We start from the raw sequence: 24,629 nt of genomic DNA, 5'->3' as shown, positions 1-24,629 counted from the left end.
TTTTTAAAATTGCGGTAGCAGGTTTCCATCCAACAAATGTGGTAGAAATTCATAGAATTGTTTAATGTTTCAATAGAAGAACATTTAAGAATTTGTCAATCCGGGCCGCCGATCGCCCCCTAAAGGAGTATAACTTACTGCACAGTAGAAAACAGCAACACTCGACACTCGATGTCTCCGCCCATCTGTACTCTCCATTGGCCACAGCGTGATCACGTGACAACGCTGCACCGCTCTGCGCCAAAATTCAAAATCTCACCAAATGCGCACAAGAGTCTCCGGACTCCGGAGTCTTTCATTTACCCCATTAAAATACATTTTACCTTTCAGCACTGCCAGATTAACTCGAATAAACCACCGTCTGCACGGCTGACATGATATGAAGGTTTGATCCGCTTCGTATTATTTGATATGTTTGATATGAGTTAAACAGTAGGTGTACAGTAGGTTAGTTGGGTAACGTAACGTTAGACGAATCACTAGGCCGCATGTCAGATAATAAAGGAAGATCGTTTATAATTTAATAATTAAGTGTATTAATTATATCTAATCATTTTAAGACAATATTAATAATCTTTAATGTGTTTTAAAACATCGATCTAAGCGAATAACGTTATAGATAAATAATAAAATAAAAGCAAATAATTGTACAGACCTTGCATTGCACAACAACTTTTGTTTCGGAATGATCTGTCGCCATTATAATAACTATTACATCAGTGCAGTACATCAGATTGAAAGTAATCAGTTTGTAACGGTATTTTATATTTTAGAACTAAATTCGTCATTGAAGAGTCGTTGGACAAAAAAGTCGTTTCATCAACAGACTTTCTCATCGGTACATTTGGACATGATCTGCAAATATATGATATTTCTATATATTTGATTTATATTTTCACAAATTTGTCACCTTTGTTTTGACACTTAATCTGCTTTTGATTCAAGATGTATTGTTATATTTTGTTGTTTGTATGATTCATCTTCGCGCAACTGTAGCGAAGCTTCCAGTTTTTGTAGTCGAGTAACTTAGTTCATATATAACGTTACATTGTATTTAGAATTAAAAACTTATAACATTTTATGGTTTATGTTGTTAGACAGGGATCAGACAGATCCATTTGCTGTGAGCAAACAATGAGAGAGAGCCCGAGGAGACCCATCATCCTGAAGAGGAGGAAGCTGCCATTTCAGAAGAGTGAATCTGATGTAGGGTGCGATGAGGCAGATGGGCCGCGCTCCCAGACCACCCTGACCCCGACCCCATCCACCGCCCGCTGCTTCCCCGATGGCATCCGCATCATGGACCACCCCACCATGCCGGACACACAGGTGGTGGTGATCCCGAAAGCAGCCGATCTGCAGAGTGTCATCAGCGCCCTGACAGCCAAAGGGAAGGAGTGCGGGCCTCAGGGCCGAAACAAGTTCATCCTGCTCAGTGGCAGCACCAGTTTAGAGGAGAGCAAAACCCTTGGGTGTTTTTCTACAGAACCTGGGGCTGATCTTGGGAAAGGTGAGGACATGACTAAGAGCATGTTTGCAAGTTATGGATGTTGTGAGGGATGTAAGATGACTGTTTTTTTTAATTGTTATTTACCCATGACAATAGTGAAAAAGGAGACTGAGTGCTACCCGCTTGATGATAGTCTGACGAACATCCAGTGGCTGGGAAAAATGAGCTCTGATGGACTCGGACCGGAGTCGAACCAAAAATGCCCTAGCAAGGACAATCCAAGTGATTGCAATCAGGTACACAACAGTATAGACGGCATGAAATGAAAATCTATTTTCTAAATGCATGTTATCTTATTGTGAAGAATGAATCAGTGCAAATGCTCTATTTTTTTAAAATGTATCACATTTTATAAAAAGGTATTATGAAAATGTTTTGAATAAACTATTTTAAAGAGTTAGTTTACCCAAAAATGAAAATTCTGTCATCATTTAGTCACCTCACGTCCTTCCAAACCCGTAAGACTCTTGTTTATCTTCTACAGAACACTAATGAAGATCTTATGGATGAAATCTGAGAGCTTTCTGTTCCTCCATTGACAGCTACGCTACTGACACTTTGACGCTTCAAAAAGTTCATAAAGAGATCATAAAACTAATCCACATGAATTGAGCGGTTTAGTCCAAATTTTCTGAAGAGACTCGATTGCTTTATAGACCTTATGTAGCCCTGCCCCTTTTCAGCGCTGCGCTCGTTGTCTTTTGACTTGCGGTCTGTATTTTCACAGCGATTTTGCGTGTTTATTAATGAACGGCTCGTTTTAAAATCTTCCCGGTCGACTGACATTTGTTAAGTCATCTGCTTTAAACATTACAGTCCTCATGATAACTTTCGTTAACTTTACATAAAGTAAATCCACTTTAAAAGCGAATTACTCCTGGAGATCAGCGCCATAGATATATACAAAGACAATATTCTAAAGATGGCGACGCCCTCGTTTCTCTGGCGCATAAGGTCTATATGATGAACAGATTTAATTTAGGCTTTTATTCACATGCGGAAGCTCAAACGTGCTGCGTAACACACAAGAGTGAACCTCATTGGTCCTCGCACGTTCTCGCATGCTTGAGCTTCTGTTTACCACAACTGATGTGTGAGTTGATGGATGTTTATATGTGCTTAAAAGCCTAAATTCAGTCTGTTCATCATTAAAGCGGTAGTTCAATGAAGTGCAGAAAGCTCTCAGATTTCATCAAAAAGATCTTCATTTGTGTTCGGAAAATGAACGAAAGTCTTACTGGTTTAGAACAAAATAAGGGTGAGTAATTAATGAACTATCCCTTTAAATGTTTGCAATATGTGTTAGAAGTAGTAGTTTTAAAAAAGTACTATTTTAACTCTATTTTGGCTTTGTTTGAATTATCATGAGTCGTGTATCGAACGACCCTAATGATTTGCTTTTTTTAAATGACATTTTATAAAATTGTTTGTTTCTTTCCTCTTCATTCAGCTGCCCAAATGTCCCGAAAAGGAGAAGGACCCTCTGTCCGAGAGACCCCCGTATTCCTACATGGCAATGATCCAGTTTGCCATCAACAGCAAGAATAACAGACACATGACCCTGAAGGAAATTTACAATTGGATCGAAGACCATTTTCCGTATTTCAGAAATGTCGCAAAACCCGGATGGAAGGTAGCGTGTAAAGTGAATTCATTTTCAGTTTACACAAATTTGTAATATATGATGTCTGAGAGTGATTTGTTGTTTTATTTGTTATTTTTTTATTAGAATTCCATACGTCATAATCTCTCACTGCATGACATGTTTGTCCGTGAATCGTCTCCCGATGGCAAGATCTCCTATTGGACGATTCGACCGGAAGCAAACCGCTGTCTCACTTTGGACCAGGTTTACAAGGTGTGTATTAATACAAATCACACTCTCGCTTTATTATATCCCAGTCACATACAGTGCTGCTTTGTCCATATGCGATTTTATCCTTTCAAATGTGGTCATCTCTCATTTCCTGGCTCATCCCCACAGCCTTTGGTTGACCCAGTGACCCCCACTTGCCCTCAGACCACACAAGTTGGTTGCCATCAAGTAAGATCCCCTTTCGTACTCTAAATCATCCTCTCACGGGCAGATCGACAGGGACCAGCCTTTCTACTTCTACAGGAATCAGTTATTTTATTTCAGGGAGATTCAGACAGACAGAAGGAAGCACGTTCAGCTCGAGATCATCGCTTGTTTTGTTCTTTTTATCATCTAAGATTCCTTAGAAAGACAGACAGACAGCCTTGACGCCGTAGCTATTTTGAACGTCACACTTTGAACAAATGTAAACTAATCCTCTTTGTTCCCGTAGCAACAGAAGAGAGGTCCTCCGGAGGTGAAGAAAGTGATACCCATCGCCGGTAGCACAGGTGAGTGTTGGGATGGATGAGAGAGATGAATGTCTCCGAGCACACGAATCTGTTTCCTGACGGTCCTTTATTTCCGCTCGCCCTCAGAGAGAAAGATGAAGCCTCTTCTGCCTCGGACTGATTCGTACCTGGTTCCCATCCAGCTTCCCCTCTGGCCACTGCCCTCCTCCAGTCCCGTGTCTCTCGCCACTCCTCCACACACTCAAAGCGCTTCCATTCACAGCTCCAGCAGTGCGAGCAAGAGGGTCCGGATTGCTCCTAAGGTAAAAACCTAAATGTGTGTTTGTGTGTGTGAGAGAGAGAAAGATTTGAGGTAGGATTTACTTTGAAACAATTTTCATTCGGAAATTTCTAGTAAATTACACAAAGAAATGGCAAGTAACACATTTAATTAAATTTGAATGATATTTTTTGAGTGTTATGGTAATTAATTAATTAATGGTCAATTAATTGGAAATCAATACATTCAACCCTGCTTGAAAATCCACCTAAAACCAAATGGGGGGATGGTTTACATGCTATCTGGCTGGTCATGTATGGTCATTAACTGATAGAAGCTAGTCTAAAGCCCAAAGTATACTTCAGCAGTCCACGTGATGTGATCTTCGTCATCGGGAGGGTCCACGGACGTCCACTCGCACCATTCGTGTGCAGCCCAATTTTGTCCGTGCAATCAGTATCGCCACTCCCTGTACACACGAGTATGCGTGATCTCAAAAGTTAAACGTGAGCGCACATTCAAAAGCGATTTCAATAATACACAGAAAAGCACGTTAATTGAAATGAAGTATACCTGGGCCTTATAATGGAATTTAACTTTATGGTCTTTTACAACAGAGAATTCATTTCTTGAGAAAAGCATTTTGTGTTTAACACATGTGTGTCGTGTTAGGTCTCGCAGAGTGACGTGAGCTCGGTGATGCTGTGTAAACCCGCCTCTAAGGATATAAAGCAGGAGCCTGTGTGCGTGTCTCTGACTCCTGTGGTGTCCGAAGCTCCGCCCCCCAAAACCAGACAGCGAGAAAACAGCAGCTCCCGCCGCAAACAACGCCTGGTCCGGCCAGCCACTGAGGAACCCGTCCTGCTCTACCCCGACAGCACTCTCTTCGACTCAGGCGTAGTCTCCGACGTCTCCACCTTCCAAGACACTCAGGAGGCGGAGCCTGATCCGGACCCCCTGCCCGCCTGTAAACCCAACTTTGACAGCCCAAACAGAGAATACACTTTTAAAACGCCCATCAAGGGCAGCCACCCTTCCTCATCTACTCCCAGCAAGCCGCCCACAGTGCTGGAGCCCTGGAGGATCACTCCGGTCGGGAAGGGAGGCGTGCTGGACTTCAGCCCCATTCGAACGCCCAGCGGGCCACAGCTCACCCCACAGCGGCACGAACACACACCCTTCAGTTTCAACAGCACACCGTTTAAGGAGCTGCCGCTTTTCAGCTCCCCTCGAGAGCTGCTCACCTGTGCCCGACCCTCTCCGAGACGCTCCACCCCGGCCTGCTCCAGAGAGCTGCTGCAGGTGGGCCTCGCCAACCGCTCTCTCACCGAAGGGCTCGTCCTGGACACCATGAACGACAGCTTGAGTAAAATTCTAGTGGATATCAGCTTCACCGGCCTTGAGGATGATGATCTCGGCATGGCAAACATCAGCTGGTCCCAGCTTATCCCTGAGCTGAAGTGACTCCTGACTTCCTTTATCTGTGCTGCTTAACTTCCTTCACTGCCTTTGACTCTTATTTACTTGCTATTGATCTCTTCTATTTTTATAAGTGTTTTCTTCATTTCTCTGCTAACAAATGTTGCTATTTCACTGCCTATTACTGTACGTGTTTGTGTTTTGGATATGTAGGCCTTTATTTGTGAGCAAACCTGTTAGTGACGAATGTACTTAGAGATAATTATTTTGCACAAGTTGTAATATATAAATGTGAGCGTGAGAGAGAGTGTGTGTGTGTGTGTGTGTATTATAAGTAAGTGGACAAACAGATTTAACAGGTTCATTCATTTACACTACCCAACTTTACATTATTTCTTTGCTTTGGAATAATTTTGAACACCTTGGTTTAGCCAGATAGATTGACGGTAAAAATGACACACAAAAAGAGATTTTTAAGAGAATTTGCCATATAAAATAAAACTGAATGCAAAACCTTATATACGTTTTCTCTTAGAATGAAGGGTTGTTATTTGATTGCAGATGGTCATGTAAGCGTTGCACTTTTTTACTGTTGTAGAATGTACCAGTCGTTTAGATGGAGTATCGAGCTGTTTATAACATCCTATAATGTGTGTTTTCATGGTTACAAGCATGTCGTAATAGTGACTCATCTCTGCTGCTGCTGCTGCTTTTCTGCATTCATGTATTTTTGCTATTAAGAACAATTTAAGACACTTGTGTTCTGGATGTTGAATGTGACCAAGATGAGCGTTCTAAGAGATTTTTGGGGCATTCCAAAGCTTTTAATGTTCATTTCCATGTATAGAGTGATTAGTAAGCATGCAGAGCTCATATGCTTAGAAAACTACCATCAAATGTAGCTGTTAATTCATGTCACATTATATTGTATTCTTCCAATGTAAAAACAACAACAAAAAATGCGAGATGTCATAAAAAAATATACAAAACTACACAGTTGACAGATTGATGGTGTTAAAATGTCAGAACACATGAGCATTAGAAGTTAAATACGAAATCCTAAAAATATAAAAGTACATTCAAAATTCATGCACAGACATTTGAAAATCTCACTGTCATTCCCAAGTGCCTTGATACTTGGCTTTTGTAAGATTTCAAAGCTATTTATTAATTTACTTTGACATTTCTCAACAGTCAACCTTTTGGTAACATAAAAAGATGTCCCATTCAGACCCTCTGCCATTGAAAAAAATTGAAATTTTAAAGTTATATACCTGGCATTTCACTGAGTTATGAAAACATGCTTTGAAACTACAATTGTCATTTCCAACAAAGCATACAATTTGGTTTTTCTTCCTGTTGTACTTACTTCTTCAGAATAAAGGGATACTTTAAAAATGCATTTAAATAAAAACTAGAATATTACTAAAGAAAATGTGAGTGGTGATTGATAGGGTGACAGGATGTTGCTGTGCAGAAGAGGTTCTTTATTGGCATCAACGGTTTCATCGCACAAACGGTTATAGTAGTAAAAAGGTTTTTTTTTTTTTATTAAAATATTCAAACTAAGAAAATAATGGATCTTTTAAAGGGATAGTTCACCCAAAAAAATTCAATTCTGTCATTTACTCGCCCTCAAGTTCTTTCAACACAACTAATTTAGATCGCTTTAAATGATGAACAGATTGAATTTTGATTTTTATTCACAGATAAACATTCATCAACGCACACATCAGATATGGTAAACGGAAGTTCAAGGACGCTTGCTTGATGTGCGAGAACCAATGAGGTTCATTCTCGTGTTACTCAGCACTATTGAGCTTCTGCAGGAACCAATGAGATTTGTTCTTATGCATCAAGCAAGTACAGTTGAGCTTCTGTTTATGTTCACTGATCAAGGTTTATATGTGATTTAAAGCCTAATAAAACGATCAAGTTTCAACCGATTGATTCATATGGATTACTTTTACGATCTTTATATGAAATTTTTGAAGCGTCAAAGTGGTAATTGCGTGGACTGTCAATGGAGGAAATCAGAAATCTCTCAGAATTAATTTAAAATATATTCATTTGTGTTTTGAAGATTAACAAAAGTCTTCCAGGTTTGGAATGACGTGAGGGTGAGTAATTGACCATTTTTTCATTTTGGGGTGAACTAACCTTTTAGGAACTAATCACTGTGAAGGTTCTTTGGGGAACCAAAAATGGTTATTCTATGGCATCACTATGAAACCCCCCTATTAAAAGCTTTGTTTTTAAGTGTGTACGGTGGTTAGGGGTTTGTTCAAATAAGCAATAATAGCAAGCACCACTAAAATGTAAAACTTTGACGCCAATCGCAACACTCGGCACATGAATTTAGCTGGTGTTTGGTGATGCTCCATCAGTAGGTCTGAACTTCCTGTTGAGCCACTTCCAGAAGAATCTGCATCTGTTGACTGAAATAATCTGCACACAATGAAGTTTAGGTCAGCGATTGGAGCCTTGACTGATCCCAGGAATAATTCTACTGAAGAATCATTAAAATGAATGTTAAGCGTATGGATTCAATACATAAAAGTGCTTTGCAGTACTTACTGAAAGAGTTTTTCCAGCGTTCAGGAATGTATGACTTCTTGACTGTCAGGTAATACACAGGTATTCCTGAGATGGTGAGGGCAAAACTGCCCCCCGTGTTCCAAGGGTCCGAATACAAGGACAGGCCCACGATGAAGAAACACACTATGGTAAAGACCACCGCAACTGCTAAAGGGACCTGAACACAGTCACACCAATGTTTAATAAATTCTGTGACAAATTCCTACTAATATATCAATTAATAAGCCATTTAAATGGACCTTGAACGGTCTGGGATGTTCTGGAAATCTGTAGCGGTGGATGATCATTCCCAAGGTCGCCATGGCAATGAAGAGCCAACGGGAGAACGACGCAAAGTTGATCAGTTGAAAGATCTCTCCTCTTGCCAACATGATGATGACCAGAGGATACTGCAAACATCAGGAGGAACATGAGCGGACATGACGATCATGGAGGAACCAGATATGGCTAGAGGGATGATGCATGTAATCTGGATTCATAAAAATATGTAGGTCTGCTTGTAATTAGATTAGATTGCATTTTAAAATACTTGCAATCAGATTACAGTTACTCTTTTATTTATTACATTTTACATAATGACAGTAGACTAAATTATTCCAAATGAATTGATCCTCCCTAATTCTTATTTTCCTACACGCATTCACAAGTTCACGGTTCTCTGATCGTTCTCTGTCGGTTAATGGTCACATGACATGCACGTAAACACATAAAATATGTAATCATTTTTAGTGTTAAAGTTATGTTTTTATTATAAAAGCAGTTCCTTAACAAACCCCAATTTGTAAAGTTTAATGCACTTTGTTGAAAACAAAGATATTTTCTTTATCTTTGTATTTTTATGTCAATATAGTATAAATTAGTCATGTTCAAATCTATGTGATAAACAATGTATGTTAGGTCAAGAGTAATCAAAAAGTAGTGTAATCTAATAGATTATGTTACTAACCACAATTGTCATCATGTAATTTGTAATCTGTAATGGACTACAATTTGTAAGTAATCAACACTCTTAGAAATAAAGGTTCTTTATTGGCATTGATGGATGAAGAACCTTTTGAATCTTTCATTTCACAAAAGGTTCTTTATAGTGGAAACATTTCTTTAGATATTTAAAATGTTCTTTACGCAATAAAATATTTAGGGAAACAAAAAGGGCTCTTCTATGGCATAGCTGTGAAAACTTTTTGGAACCTTTATTTTTGAAAGTGTACTAAGCACCGGATGTGACTGTACCAGAAAAAGCACGGCTGGTAGCGGTGTTTGTCTGCGAATATGGATCATGGAGAAGATCACTGGAAAGTGACCCTCTCTGGCTCCCACGAACAACATCCTGCAGAAACAAAATCTTCACTTTTAACCTGTCAAAGTCAAAGCTATTAAACATAAATTTAGATCCAAAACTTTACCTGGGTGAACCAAAAAAGCCTCCATTAAGAGCTCCAAGGCAGGAAAGAGCGACTAATATGGGTATTGCTGGAGCTATACCCTGCAGAGCCCGACCTGCAAACGTCTGCAATGCATTTAGGACAGCGCAGTCAAGACATTTACTCTCCAAACTAGATCCTGTAATACTCATCTGTGGTCTGTACAGTCTGTGGTCCACTTCTACTAACCACTGCCACGGCATCTGATAACAGTAACTCATCTGCGGTCATCATTGTATAGTAAGCCACATTGACCAGAACGTAACACACGGTAATTGTCACCATGGAGAAAATGATGGCCAATGGAATGGTTCTAACAAGAATACATGAGAAAGGAATCTTAGGTGTCTTTATTCATAAAAACATCTGTCAAGCTTTCAATTTGGCAATGCAAGAAGTTTCTGCATACCTGTTGGGGTTAATTACCTCTTCGGTTATGAAATTTAAATAAAACCTGTATAAGAAAAAACAAACTTTATATTATTTTATTTTTTTAATCCCTTCCTTTTAGATATTTAGCACTGATGATGATACCCACCATCCGCCGTATGCATAAAGACCTGAATAAAAGGCCAAAGGAAGTTTGGTCAGAGATAAAGAATCAGAGTCAAAGGCATTCTGGAAATTTTCAGTTTTCCCTGAAACAGAAAAAATTAAAATAAGAAGTCAGTTTCATTACAAAAGGAAATTAATTATCAAAATGGGGTTAATAATTGAAGCAAAAATAATTTTAACAAGGTTTATGCAGGTAAAATGAATAGATTTGGTTTGAAAACATTTCAAAGTAATCATAAATGAATACTGTATGTGATCTATTGCAGTATTACCATTGGCCAGAGCCATGATGCCCGGGATGATAATCAGAATCAGAGCAAACATCTTGATGAAGGTCAGCGAGATCTGCGTACGAGCTGCCAAAGACACACTCCAGCAGTTCACTGCCACCACAAACGCTATATAGATAGAATAGTTTATAGTTTTACATGACAAATTTAGTTCGCTGTACAAACTAAACGTTAAGTAATCCACTGTTCTTAAAGGAACTGCACTCACTGACTCCGAGCACGCTGACTAGTTTGACCAGAGCTGTCGGAGCGGCACACGGCAAGAAAAACGGCTCCACCACATAACGGCCAAAAGCCAGAGACACATAGGAAGCCACTGCAGGTCTGAAATGACATTCGGACATTTAACAATTCGCTGAACGCAATAAAACCCAAACACTGTTTGCGCGCGCGCACACACACACACACACACACACAAACTCTTGTAGCCTAGCCTACATCTATCTTTATAAGGACATTCATTGACACAATGCAATCTCTAGCCACTTACCCTATTACCCATCACAACTCTAAGTGCCTAACCCGAACCCATACCCTTAACCTAATTATAACCTTATCCCTAAAACCAAGTCTTGACCCTCAAACTGGCCTTTAAAGGGGTCTCAGATAGTGATGACCGGCCAAAAAAGATAGTTGTACAAGTACACACACACACACACACACACACACACACACCTACCTGATGAATATGAACTCAGTCCACAGTCGCAGGAAGGCAGGCAGGGGCCCCAGAGTCTCCAACAGGTAGGTGTAATGGCCCCCTGATTTAGTAAAGGTTGTGCCCAGCTCAGCATAGCACAGAGCACCTGAAGAGAACATGCAATATTTCAAAACTGGTTTGAATAGGATTTTCCAGCGTGGGAGAGCTAAAAGTCAAAATAGTTCACACAACCAGTCAAAAGCTTTGAATAATAAAGATTTGTAAATGTTTTTGAAAGAAGCTGCATTTATTTGATGAAAAATACAGTAAAAAAGAGGAATATTGTGAAATATTTTTACAATTTAAAATAACTGTCACAAAAATTATATGACACTGAAGACTGGAATAATGGATGATGTGTTTATTTTTTATATATTTTTTACAATATTTCTGTTTTTACTGTATTCTTACTGATCAAATAAATGTAGCCTTGATTAGCAGAAGAGACTTCTATTAAAATTTTTGGCTTTTGGCTGTATAGGCCAAAATGTTGTTAAGACATAATGGACAGGGTATCTTGGGACTATTATCTCTGCATTGTTGAAATGGGATAATAACCTAAGAAGCATTATTTAAAAAGCCCATCCTAGGCTCTTCTTCTTAAGACAGTCTTAACAGTGTGGTGTATCTAAAGTTGGAATGGTCTGTTTTTATAGAGCAGTGATAGAAAGTGTGTCAAATTTCTCAATCACAGTGTGGTTTGGCAACTCCACAGCTCAGCAGATGAGTCAGATTAGTGGCATAGTAGTGTTTGTGCTCTGGAGAACGTCAAATGTTTCTAATTACAATGTGTTTCTGCAGCGGTGAGCAATGTAGCCAATCACAGACATGTTTGATGATCTCTTGAATGCAATGGCCAATCAGAGGTTTAGTCAGAATCCACACACAGCTCAAAAGTTTTTGGTCACAAACTCACTAATACTCTCATTAACTGTGTAGACACGCTGTGAGTGAGATTCATTGTGCAGTGTAGTGATTAGTGAACATGCTGGTTTTATTGTTGATGCTACTGAACTCCCCAAGAAAAAACACAGACTTCTAAATTTCAGTTAAAAACACAAAACTTTTGATCAGTACAGTGTATAAGCACCAAGGATGTTCCTCACCAAAAGTGGAGAGGACGCCACACAGAGCCCAGACCAGCAGAGACAATCCCACACTGCCCGAATTCATCAATACGCCTTTGGGGGCGATAAAGATGCCGCTGCCCACCACAGTGCCAATGATGAAGGAAATGGATGGCAGCAGCCCTATACTCCTCCTGAGATGAACTGCATCATCTTTTATGTTTTTTTTGCTACCTCCATCGGACACATTATCAGTGGCGGGCGCTCTTTTAGAGACCCCCATCTCTCAGATCTTCACAAAGAGTGTACACAAATAATTTGCACAAATATCAAAAGTGACGCTTTAAATCACAGTTAACAAACAACAAGGGTTACACTTTATTTCTATGGTCCACTTTAGACATTCTACTAACTAACTATAAGCAACTTCACAACTCAACTAACTAATTAGAATATTAGTAAACTGTTGAGGTTAGAATACGTTGGTGGACTTGCAAAGTTACTTATAGTCAGTTGGTGTGGCAACCATCAAAATAAAGTGTTAACAGATATTAAGCAGGCAGTCTACTAATACTCTGATGACTGGTAGTTGACGTAGTTGCAAATATAGTAGAATGTCAATATATTATTTTCAAAGTAATACAAATCTGCTAAAAACATTGGTAAATATTCAATTGCAAATCTTCATTTAAGTAAAATGTGAGATCTATCAATCTACTCACCAGTCAGCTAGTAAGACCAGTATACTTTTCTCATTTGCTCTATGCAACTTGTTTTGCACCTCCTTTCATGCAGAGTAACCCTGGAAACTGACCATCCAGTTCAGAGCTCAGGCAAGAAACAAAGCCAGCAGTCTTCCCCAGATTCATCAACACGAGTAATTAAAGCCTTTTAGATGGGAAAGCCATGTGCCATTGTGCTCTGTATGTAGTGTGTGAGTGTGCACAGCAGGACTCAGGAATCTACCATGAGGACCTCCTCTTCTTGTTGAAGCAGCTGCAAAAACTTCTTGTCAACATCAACATAAAAATAAAATATTACAGAGAATGCACATATTGTCCAAGAGCTGATTTTGTTAAGTCTACCAAGCAGATTACTAAAAGTCCTTTCAGAGAATGCTATGGAGTGTTAGTTTGTGTGTGTGAGGGTGAGGGGTCAGTCCTCAGTGAGGGGGAGCTTAACAGTAAACTGTTTGACATGGGGCTACAAACTTTCTCTCTTCTGGTTCCGTCTGGCTGTCTGCTTCATTCCGTCAGACATCAGACATGTGGTAAAGTCTCTTTCAAACCATGAAGGGCCCTCTTATGTTTCTTTTCTTTCTTTTTTTTTTACTGTTCTTTTGTATACATGTGGCAACGGGCATCATCTTATTAAAAGAGACAGACATAAACAGTGCAGAGGCATTTGAGAAGCTGTTGCCCAATGCTGAAATGGAAAGATTTACAACATCTGCATAAACATGTTTTCTGAACATGTTTACACAGCTGGTAATGAACTAAAAAAAACATCTGGGCCTCCACCACAAGCCATAGAAAATGTTCTTAAAGTTAGGTTAATGTACAATGAAACATGATTATATTTACATAATACATATTTTACATAATATTAAAATGAATATAATGTAATATAATAATAAGATTGATGTCATATTTATTATATCTGTGATTGGAACTCTTCTTTAGAAATACTATTATTATAGTAAAACTCAGTATTTCAGGAATAACAATGAACAGGTAGCAAGCCTTTGAAATAATTAAACTTTTATCTGTGGGTTAAACCAGAGCCTTCAACTAAACTGATTTGGTGGTTAAAATATACGAAAAGTTCCCGTGTACGTCAGTAGAGGGGGCGTGGCGACGAACGTCACTGTAGCCACGTAATCAGGGAAGTAGGAAGCGCTGCTCAGAGCTCACGCCCTTCAGCCGCAGAAACAGCAGAGTGAGTGTAAACTTCATTAACTGTCATCATATTAAACTCATTTAATGGTAAATAACAGAACTCTTATAATTAGTTAGTGTGTCTTGTTTTCGTTTGCAAGCCCGGAAAATGTGTTGCAGTAGTGTGATTAGAAGATTCATTCATTCATTTTATTTTATTTTAATAACTGTAATGTCATTATGATTATGTTTACATCTATTTATATCTTTAAGTGTGCATGTTTTATTGTTCAGTTGTTCATTTATCATTCTGGGATATATTACTAAGTTGGAACAGACAAATTACTCCTTGCTATTTATCTTGGGATTGATTGATTGGAAGATTATTGTTTTGATTATTGCAGTTTTTAATGGAGGTATGTGCACTTTAAATAAAGTAAGAGCGTTGAACTTTCTTCTCCTGCTTCTTATTGTTACATTGAGTTGTTTTTGTCTTTGTTTTCAGAGATGGATCAGTTTGAGGAGGTATCTCAAAAGTCCAAGCTGCATCCGAAGCCAGAGGGGCTTAAGTTGCAATATGGCACAGCTGGATTCCGCACTCACGCCAAACATCTGGACCACATCATGTTCCGCATGGGACTATTGGCGACTCTGAGGTCTAAAAAAACTAAATCCACCATAGGAGTCATGGTGACTGCCTCCCATAACCCAGAGGTAAGAAACGTCCACATTTACTGTCATATCAATAGAACAGTGGTGAATTTTCATTTTCCGAGGATGTAGCTGCAATGTTATTATCTTTTTCAGGAAGACAATGGGGTGAAGCTAATTGACCCCATGGGGGAGATGGTGACAGCGGTTTGGGAGGAATACGCCACACAGCTAGCTAACGCCGAGCAGGACTCTCTCCTCAAAGCACTGAGAGATGTTATTGAGAAAGAGGACATCAGCATGAGTGAACCAGCGAGTGTCTACATCGGCAAAGACACCAGGTAAGCCTGGCTTCTGTTTACAAAGCAGGCAGGTTAACAACTGTCACAATTGAAAGCTTAAGTACAAGAGAAGCTACCAAACCTGTAGACTTCATAGTGGCCAAGCCAGTTGATCAAGTCTAAAACACTGCCAACAGATGTTTCACAGTCTGAAAATGTGATTTAAATAGTGTAGCTGAAAGTAATCATGCTTATTGTCGTCATCATTATCAGGATACACGTTTAGCTATACATTATTAACTGAAAAAGGTATTAGCTGAAGCCTTAGCTTATTATATTATGTTGGCAGACTATCAAAATAAAGTGTTAGCAGATATTTAGCAGACAGTCTACTAATACTCTAATGACTGTTAGTTGACATGTAGTTGCAAAGTTACTTATAATTAATAGAATGTCTAAAGTGGACTATCGAAGTTACCCTTTTATTTCTCTTTGTTTGTTTTATTTAGACCAAGCAGTGTCAGTCTCTCTCAGGCTGTATTGGATGGCGTTTCCAGTTTGGGAGGCAAAACTCATGGTGTGTGTTCACGAAGTTCCTAACATTATAAAACTTAATGAAATTAATTACTTTGCTTGAAACTCATTTCAGAAAATGAAAGTAGTCTTGCCGTTGCGTTATTTTTTTAGAGTGTAAGTGCAGTTGGGAGATATGACAGTACAAAGGTTGATGAATTGCTCTGTTTGTTACTGGTGTTGATCATGGGTGTATGTTTCTTTTAAAAGACTATGGTCTGGTCACCACTCCCCAGCTGCATTATATGGTGTGCTGTTGCAACACAAATGGCTGCTATGGCAGTCCCACTGTTGAAGGCTACTACCAGAAACTCTCACAGGCTTTCCTTCAGCTCACCCAGAACGTAAGGCCCTTATTATGCTATTTTAAAGGTTCCTCATTTTGTTTTGTAGGTCTCCTACAATAATTTTGCATGCATCCATGTTCAAAAAACACTTTCATTTTCTCATGCAGCATCACCTCTTTTCTCACAGTGTCTCTCTAAACCCCTCCTTTCTAAATCACAGCCTGTTGTGATTGGTCTACCACTTTATCAGAAGCGAAAACGCCTATTACCATATCTGAATTTCAGCTCCTCAGCACTTGATGCACAGTGATACGAATAGTAACGATGGCGTCGGCTTTACTGCATCAATTTGTGCCAGAGTCTTCATCCATTGGAAGTGCAGGCAAAATTGGCAAAACAAACCAAACGGCAACTGCAGTGTTTTGGGGCAGGTCAAAGTAGTTTTTTGTTCGCCAGCGGCCATTGAAGACCATAGGCTGGCATTATGCAAATTTGTTACAAACCTACATACGTTTTTGCAGGAGGTAAGACTGGATTTACTGACGACTAGTTTCAGGCAGTTCAGAATCTGTTCTTTCTTTTGGGAGACAGTAACTCAATTTATCGTATACTTTGATCTGTGAAACTTTGCAGACCTTTTACATTCACAAACAGCTATATTATATGCACGCTACATTAAAGGTAATATCCAAAAAAGCATAATAGGGGCACTTTAATGATCCTGTTCATATCTAGCATTAAGTGTTTTTCTACTTGTATTCCAAAGGCCCCAAATCGCACTGATGATCAGAAGAAGCTTCTGGTGGATGGAGCCAACGGCATTGGTGCATTGAAGATGAGAGAAATGGAGCCGTTTCTACGCTCCGAACTGCAGGTCGTGCTTTCAAATGATGGCAGCAGTGGGAAACTCAACCACTTGTGTGGAGCAGATTACGTCAAAGTCCAGCAGAAAGCTCCTCAAGGTCTGTCAGAACTTTTTGAGGGGTGAAAGTACATGGTTCCTTGAACGTCCCATGAGGAAAAAAACGATTCATATGAGATGAAAAGATGATTAAATATTTGTGTTTGTTTAAACCGAGTCAGAGAGAGTTTATTTTACAATATAATGAAAGAAGCCTTGAAAACACTTCTGTTCATACCAAATAATTAGAGAAATCTCACTTTTTTCTCTCCAGGTGTGAGTATGACAGCAGGTGAACGCGGCTGCTCGTTCGATGGTGATGCCGATCGCATTGTTTACTATTACACTGACTCTAAGGGCCGCTTCCATCTCCTGGACGGAGACAAGATCGCTACTCTAATCAGCACATACCTCAAAGAGCTGCTCACACAGGTTCTACACACATGAATAAGGTCTAGAATGGAATTAGCCACTTCTAAATTTAAATTTCGACATTAATTTTGTCTATGTGTGTGTGTTCAGGCTGGGTTGAATTTACAGATTGCTGTTGTTCAGACAGCATATGCTAATGGGAGCTCAACTCGCTACTTGGAGGACGTCATGAAGGTGATGTTGTTAGAAATATGTGCTGTTACTATAGTACTCTCCAATTTCTTGCTACTCGGTGTTTATGAGATGTTAAGGTGACCTTTGACCTCTCAACAGGTCACAGTATGCTGTACGAAAACAGGAGTGAAGCACCTACATCATGCGGCGCAGGAATATGATATTGGAGTGTATTTTGAGGCCAATGGACATGGAACTGTGAGTTCATTGCAAAATAATGCAATTTTCACTATTTAAATTAGCAGGTCAGAGTTCAGCAAACTTCAGTCCATCAAGACATCAATTCTACACATGTGGTAATGTGACCGGCCCATTCAAACTGACTTTTGAACCAGCTTTTCAGTTTAGAGTCTTTAAAGAGGACCTATTATGCTTTTTTTTACATTTTCAACTTTCTTTAGTGTGAATTGTTGCTGTTTGATCATGAAAAAGATCTGCAAAGTTCAAAAGCACATTCTCTATATCAGTTTCTGAACTCCTTGAAATGCTTCGATTGTAGTCTTAAGTTTTCTCCCGCGAACGCACACGTCACAATGTTCTTCATTTAAATAATTCCTGGCAAAGGCATATGCAAAATAAAGGGGCGGGGCCTGGATGCTTTCGGTTAGTAGTGTGTTGAAACTTGTGGTTTTACTAGTGTTTTTTGCTGGTATGTTTCAGGTTTTGTTCAGCAAAGCAGCACAGAAACAGATTTTGGAGCTGGTGAAAGACCCGAACACCAACGATGAGAAAAAACACGCGGTAAAAATCCTGGAGAACACAGTTAATCTGATCAACCAGGTATAAAAACATACACCATGAAGCTACATCATCAGATGCCTTATAGATATAATAAAACTAGGTGAATTTTTCCATTCTTAACACCCTTGCTCTCTTCCGCAGACGGTTGGAGACGCCATCTCAGATATGCTAGTGATTGAAGCTGTGTTGGCCATCAGAGGGATGTCTGTGCAAGACTGGGATGCAGTTTACACAGACCTGCCCAACCGCCAACTTAAAGTCACGGTGTGTACTTGTGTGTGTTTTGTGAGGTTTGAGTGAATGTGTGTGTTTTAACTGCTGGACTCTGCAGGTGTCAGACCGGCGTGTCATAGATACGACAGACGCAGAGAGGAGGGCCGTGACTCCAGAGGGTCTGCAGGAGGCCATCGACTCGCTTGTCAAGAAGTACAAAAACGCTCGGTCCTTTGTTAGACCATCTGGAACTGAAGATGTGGTCAGGGTCTATGCTGAGGCTGACACACAGGTACACACACTGCTGGTGTCATTATAAGCACTTTCTCTTGCTTATCACTAGGGGGCTGCCTTATAGTCAACCCAACATTAGTTGATGAGAAGAGGCTTTTTTAATTAGTCGGTTGATCATCTAAAAAAAAAAAAAAAAAACATAGTCTGTGACTGACAGATTGCTAACACGGCTAAATTAACTAAATGAATCTGCAGCGGTCATGTGGTACAAGTTGGAGTTCTCAGAAAATTCCAATCTTCCCAGCTGTAATTACCAGTTCTACAAGGACTAGAAAAATATTTGGTCTGGGGAAGCCCTAAATATCACAATATATTTAATTGTAAAATGAATGCAAAATTTTTTATTTGCTGTGTTTATTTGCAGGAAAGTGCTGATAATCTGGCTCATGAGGTCAGCTTGGCTGTGTATCGTCTCGCTGGAGGAGTCGGAGACGAGCCTAAACCTTTACAATAATCTCACACTCACATGCACGCATTCATGCCATCAGTCAATGAGATTCCATCCAATCAAATCATGTCAATATTGAAAATACTCTAAACTATATATTTTTTGTTGCACTAACAAATGTTTTGGGAGATGACCAATGTTATTAGTTTTCTCTTGTACTGTATGAATGACCAACAATCTTTATTAATGGAAGAGTATGAATATGTGGGAATGTTAAACCATGATCCATTTGAATATTTCCGCACACTCACTTCATCAGACCAGGCTGTATAAAATGCATTTTTCAATTGTGCCAATTATTTTCAAATTTACCTGCTATCTTGATAATAGAGGGGAAAAAAGTTTGGTGTCGGTAAGATTTTTAAATGTTTTTGAAAGTCTCACCAAGGCTGAATTTATTGGATAAAAACTATAACAATACTGCAAAATATTATTACAAATTATAATAACTGTTTTCTATTTGAAAATATATATACATATAAAAAAAAAAATCTTATGATGTAAAGCAGAATTTTCGGCATCATTACTCAGTGTCACATGATCCTTCAGAAATCAAGTCTAAAATGATGATTTGCTGCTCAAGAAACATTTCTTATTATTATCAATGTTGAAAACAGCTGTGCTGCTTTATATTTTTGTGGAAACTGATACATTTTGTTGAAACCGGTACAATTGTTTGCCTTTGAAGAATGGAAAGTTCGAAAGCATTTGTTTGAAAAAGAAATCATTTGATCAATTTTATGCAAAACTTTTGAATGGTAGTGTATGTGCAATCAACATGAGGCTGTTCTCCAATTAAAGCCTTATATGATCTGAAATCTAAGGAATACTGGACTGTATATTGCATCATGCTATTTTAAAGCTAAGTTTTCTAGCTATAATTCTTTAAATAAATAAAATCAATATTTTAGCACCATCGTTTTCGTGTTTTGCTGTAAAAAGTCTCTACGTTTGTTTCCATATAAAAACATTGATTCTCTTTGTTATATAAGCACTTCGGATGCAGAACAACTGTACTAAAACATTTGGAAACACAAATGCTGTGCAAACAAGCTTTATTTGTATTGATGACCCACAGTTAAACACTTAATACATGCTGTTTTAGCAGATTAGTCAAAGCACAAAGGATAGGTAGTAAAGGAGGAGAGATTCTTTGTGATATTTATTTCTCTGGTCTGATAGCTTTTCTAAGTAACGAACTTTGAAGGTTTAGGACGAGGTCTCATGACTCTAATACAAGGGTCTAATTCAATCGTTCTCATCTGCGGCGCCAGAGATGGTGATGGTGCGTTCTTGTGTGTCCCTTTGAATCATGTCCTCATCTGTCTTAACTGTTCTGCAACCAAAGAGAGTTGGGCATTAGCTTCTGGAACAACATCATAACTTGCAGCAAGGATCTTTTGCAATATTATAGTAGAGCGGTTTACTTGTACCTAATGAGGACCGTCTTCCTCTCCGTCATCTCCACAGCCTGTTCATGGCTGAACTCCTCCACGGACTCGTGATGGTTGTGGTTGACTACTGAGCTGCTGGAGAGCATCTTCTCTGAGGCGGATGAGCTCACCGCTCCACTGACCCCTTGACTGCTTGCCCCAGAAATGCTGCTGACCATTCCTGCGCTCACGCTCATGAGAGACAGACTGCTCACCATGTTGGATAAGCGACTGTCTTCTCCCTCTATCAGCTTCCTGCAGAGACACAGCAAAACGAGTTACACTCTTTGAAAAAAGAGAACTTCTATACAGAAAAGTGATTCTCAACCAGGAGTCCAGGGCCCACTTGGGGGGCCTTAGCAAACTTCGAAGCAGGCCTCAAGAGTACTTAAAATGATTTCAAATAAGACAAAACAAGCATTAACAAGCGTTTTTTTGTTGAGGGAACCAGGGTGATGCGAACTTCTGGATTGGCCTTCAAAAATACATTATCACTGCAGCACTGTATTGCTGGTTTAAGGTGGAATGGCAGAACTGCAGTACCTGTATGTGGTGATTTCAATCTCCAGCGACATCTTAACATTGAGCAGATCCTGATATTCTCTCAGCAGCAGCGCAATCTTCCCCTTAATAGACTTCAGTTCCTCCTTCAGAGTCTCTATACGGATCTATGACACATGAATTAGTGAGATATTAAAATAAACTTGTTCGTGCAAAACTCTTGAGATGTTCAGAGGGATTTTAGCATGTTGCTATGTGGTTGTTAGAGCATTTTGGGTGGGTGCTAGAGTTTTCTAGGTGGTTGCTTGATGGCCCAAGAAGAAGAAAAAAAGACCTGGCCACTGCAGGTCTCAATGGTACTTGAAAACCTATATTTGCTTAACCTATACTTCCCTATAATATACACTCTCTTTTTTGCAGCGATGCCATGAAGAACCATTTTTGGTTCCTCAAAGAACCTTTCAGTGAACAGCTCTTAAAATTACTATTTTTTTCTTAGTGTGAAGAACATTTTATTGATCTAAAGAACCTTTTTACACCAAAAGAACCTTTTGTGCAATGGAATGGTTCCATGGATGTTAAAGGTTCTTCATGGAACCATCAATGCCAATTGAGAACCTTAATTTTTAAGTAAGCGAAAAATAGTATGCGAAAATAGAGCGAATGCGAATTTATAGTCTGCAAAAAGTACCTGGATGACTGAAAAGTGCAGCTGATTGACACTTTAGGTAACGGGAGAGGAATTGTGAATGCAGGTAAAGCGACGCAACTGATGCTGGTAGGTCACATGACAATTACAACATGACGAATGTATGTCTGGTCTCTACAGAAATCCACATTAAATAGAACATACTTTTTTAACTATTGCGAAGTAATTACTTATTCAAAAGATGTACCAATTTGGGTTTTACATTGAAGGGGGCGTGTCTTTACCTGTAGCTCCTCCTCCTCTCTCTTGTATTTCTCCTGGGCTTCTTTGATCTGGAGCAGCAGTGCTTCATTCCTGTTTTTAAGAACATCCAGTTCTCTCTGTTTATTCTGAATCTGCAAACACACACAAGTTAAATTATAATGCCATACAGTTTGGTGTTTTTTTTTTAAAATGAGGCTCAGTAGAGGAAAACACTATTTTCCACACCTCTTTCTTATAAGCTGTGATTTCTTCTCTGACGCTCCTTGCTGTTTCCATGTGCCGTGATGTTACGTTGTTTAGATCTTGGAACTTTGTTTTGTACCAGGCGTCCATCTCCTAATGAACACCAGTTGGGGAAAAATGTGAGCATCGAAGGTCAGTATCAGGGATGATGAGGTTTATTTGCGGCCTGTCCTGATTACCTGCAGGTTTTGGGCGGCGATGCTGTCATACTGAGCCTGGATCTGTTTGAGAGCGGAGGCCAGATCGGGCAAAGAGAAGGCCACATCTACCTTAGCCACAGATCCATAAATCTGAGCCATCAACTCCTCGATTTCCTGACATACAGAAAATGTTGATTAAGAAGGCAATCTAACAATATCCTTTATTGATTCAATTACTAACACATTACAATCAAACTTGTAGTACTGTGATACAGATTTCATAATGTAAATGGTCTGAACCTTTTTGTGAATCCTCTGTAGGAACTCAAGCTCCACTTCTAGGTTTTCCAGTCGTTTTTCCAAGGCAATTCGGGCGGATGTGGCTGCATCCACATCCTAGTATACAGAGGGAGTTTGAACACCATCATTACTTAAATCCAAATGATGTTTCAATTTCTGTATTAAGTTAGATCTCTTACCGGTCTGAAGGCCTCGATCTCAAGCTCCGCCTTCTTTCTGGCCTCAAGAGCCTCCTCGTATTTGACCTTCAGCATTTCCAGCTGACCTGCCATGGCATCCTTTGCTGCTACCGCCAGGTCCTACAAGGGCACAGAGGCAGTTATCATGGCGATCCTGGCTATGATGAGTGAGAGTCATGGTGTACATGTGTAAGTAAGGCATAATCGCCCTGTGGTCCTCCATCTCTCACCCGCTGGACTTTCATCTGGTCTGCAATCCTCCTCAGCTCCCTCAGCTGCTCCTCATAGAGCATTCTCAGGCCGGACGGCTTCACATAGTGACCCTTGATGGCATCAATTTCTGTCTCCAGCAGCTTGTTGCTCTGCTCCAGAGAACGTACCTGCAACAACCACACTAAAACTCACAAGGCTGTCTTTAAAATGGGCACCATAAAGAAACCAAAAGAGGTAGTGTCTTACCTTTTCGATGTATACAGCCAAGCGGTCGTTCAGGGCAACCATCTCCTTTCTCTCACCTGTGCGTGTGCTGAGGAAAGCCTGGTTCTCAGCAGCAGCAGCGTCCAGATCCACAGCACCTCCTGCAACCCCCCAACCCATGCCCAGACACAGTGTCCCCATACTAACACTGCTGTAGAGGAAACAAAACATACATTTACAACATTTATTATTTTGAAATAGATCTTTTTTTTATTTATTGGTAGCACTTTAGTTTAGGGTCCAATTCTCACTATTAACTAGTTGCTTATTAGCATGCATATGGATATTGGCTGTTTATTATTATTACTTATAAAGCACATATTAATGCCATATTTTGCATTCAACATATTCTACATCCCTTAATCCTACCCAATACCTAAACTTAACAACTACCTTACTATTAAGTAATATTAATAAGCAATAATTAGGAGTTTATTGAGGCAAAAGTTGTAGTTAATAGTTAGTTAATATAGAGAACTGAACCCTAAACTAAAGTGTGACCATTATTATTATTAATCATATTATTATTATAATATATTATATACAGTATAATATATCTATAAATAATATACCTATTATTATATAATATTATATTATAGCCTATTATAGCCTATTACATATTATATTTCTATATAATTTAAGGTTTTTTAATATTTCATTTAAATTCTATAAATGTTTATTTTATTTCAAGAAATCCATTTTTTGTGGATTTAATTTTAGTTAACAATTATATTATATACAGTGGTGGCAAAAAGTGTGAGGGGGATATTTGTTTTAATGACCATACAAGCTCAATTAAGCCATCAAAATGCGAGGAAACTATATATATTTTTAAACATTTTAAATTTGAGGGAAGAACAAAATACTAAACTTGGTTAAGGTATTTATCTGACAAAATTATTTGGCAAAAAAGCAAACTACAGCAACAGGTTTTATTAAAAATGCATAGAAAAACAAAAAGCTCACAAGAAAAAGCATACATTGACTAACATAATCAGTTCAAACAATTAATAAAAAATAAAAAAAATTGTATGACAGCCTGTCCAATTGCGTTATCACAAATAAAACTTTTGACTGCAAGCACAACTACAAAATATGCTTTAACGAATTTAAATTATATTTGTATAAAGGGTGAAGATGTCTGTTTTCCTAAGCATCACTTTTGGCCACTACTGTGGCTTACCTGGTCATGCGTGATCTGCGGGATCCGGAGAGCGTCCTGCGCCCCAAAGTGCCGCTCCGGCTGTAACTGGCGGAGCGGTGGCGCGCGGGCCCACGGGTGGGCGAAGGGCTGGACACCCGGACCTGGAGCGTGGAAGACGAGGTCAGGCCACCCTCAAAGTGACGGCGGTAAGATGACATCCTTTCTGGGCTGTAACTCATGGTGAAGGTGATGGTCCTTGCGCTTCTCCAAAGATTAA

General features: G+C 39.3%; 4 protein-coding genes across 7 annotated transcripts; 2 read left to right on the top strand and 2 right to left on the bottom strand.

Moving 5' to 3' along the window:
• The first annotated feature begins 214 nt into the window (after window positions 1-214).
• foxm1 (forkhead box M1) lies at window positions 215-6,483 on the top strand. 3 transcript variants are annotated; one of them, XM_084407401.1, is made up of 9 exons: window positions 215-385; window positions 1,098-1,510; window positions 1,607-1,746; window positions 2,961-3,143; window positions 3,240-3,368; window positions 3,495-3,554; window positions 3,820-3,877; window positions 3,965-4,140; window positions 4,770-6,483. In XM_084407401.1, exons 2-9 carry the CDS (start codon window positions 1,135-1,137, stop codon window positions 5,559-5,561), a joined length of 1,914 nt encoding a protein of 637 aa, XP_084263527.1. In that variant the 5' UTR covers window positions 215-385; window positions 1,098-1,134; the 3' UTR covers window positions 5,562-6,483. The 3 variants fall into 3 exon arrangements, with proteins under 3 accessions (XP_084263527.1, XP_084263525.1, XP_084263526.1); XM_084407399.1 differs by having other exon boundaries at window positions 248-385; window positions 3,240-3,554; XM_084407400.1 differs by having other exon boundaries at window positions 248-385; window positions 1,098-1,746.
• Window positions 6,484-6,989: 506 nt separating this feature from the next.
• On the bottom strand, window positions 6,990-12,990 carry LOC311289402 (cystine/glutamate transporter). Its single transcript, XM_084407402.1, has 13 exons — window positions 12,873-12,990; window positions 12,190-12,442; window positions 11,063-11,189; window positions 10,592-10,707; window positions 10,366-10,491; window positions 10,077-10,176; window positions 9,948-9,992; window positions 9,728-9,851; window positions 9,521-9,624; window positions 9,348-9,444; window positions 8,354-8,503; window positions 8,094-8,271; window positions 6,990-7,964 (listed from the first exon to the last, which is right to left on the bottom strand). The coding sequence occupies exons 2-13, from the start codon at window positions 12,431-12,433 to the stop codon at window positions 7,900-7,902; spliced, it is 1,476 nt and encodes a 491-aa protein (XP_084263528.1). The 5' UTR covers window positions 12,434-12,442; window positions 12,873-12,990; the 3' UTR covers window positions 6,990-7,899.
• A 1,030-nt stretch (window positions 12,991-14,020) lies between these two features.
• Window positions 14,021-19,500, top strand: pgm3 (phosphoglucomutase 3). The gene is made up of 13 exons (XM_084406747.1): window positions 14,021-14,088; window positions 14,533-14,741; window positions 14,835-15,019; window positions 15,469-15,536; window positions 15,743-15,876; window positions 16,586-16,781; window positions 16,995-17,152; window positions 17,243-17,326; window positions 17,426-17,524; window positions 17,987-18,106; window positions 18,209-18,331; window positions 18,399-18,572; window positions 18,939-19,500. Exons 2-13 carry the CDS (start codon window positions 14,535-14,537, stop codon window positions 19,026-19,028), a joined length of 1,638 nt encoding a protein of 545 aa, XP_084262873.1. The 5' UTR covers window positions 14,021-14,088; window positions 14,533-14,534; the 3' UTR covers window positions 19,029-19,500.
• A 561-nt stretch (window positions 19,501-20,061) lies between these two features.
• ngs (notochord granular surface) lies at window positions 20,062-24,606 on the bottom strand (the record flags this gene model as incomplete). Of its 2 annotated transcripts, none has more annotated exons than XM_084408120.1 (11): window positions 20,062-20,353; window positions 20,456-20,710; window positions 20,999-21,123; window positions 21,890-22,000; window positions 22,095-22,205; window positions 22,292-22,426; window positions 22,553-22,648; window positions 22,732-22,851; window positions 22,962-23,111; window positions 23,191-23,359; window positions 24,392-24,591. In XM_084408120.1, 11 exons carry the CDS (start codon window positions 24,589-24,591, stop codon window positions 20,350-20,352), a joined length of 1,476 nt encoding a protein of 491 aa, XP_084264246.1. In that variant the 3' UTR covers window positions 20,062-20,349. The 2 variants fall into 2 exon arrangements, with proteins under 2 accessions (XP_084264246.1, XP_084264247.1); XM_084408121.1 differs by having other exon boundaries at window positions 20,072-20,358; window positions 24,392-24,606.
• Window positions 24,607-24,629: the final 23 nt, after the last annotated feature.

Source organism: Rutilus rutilus (genome assembly GCF_951802725.1).
Source record: "Rutilus rutilus genome assembly, chromosome: 4".
In the NCBI taxonomy this organism is placed as follows: Eukaryota; Metazoa; Chordata; class Actinopteri; order Cypriniformes; family Leuciscidae; genus Rutilus; species Rutilus rutilus.
Note: the sequence above shows the minus strand (reverse complement) of the source record. Positions and strands in the feature narration are given on the sequence as shown.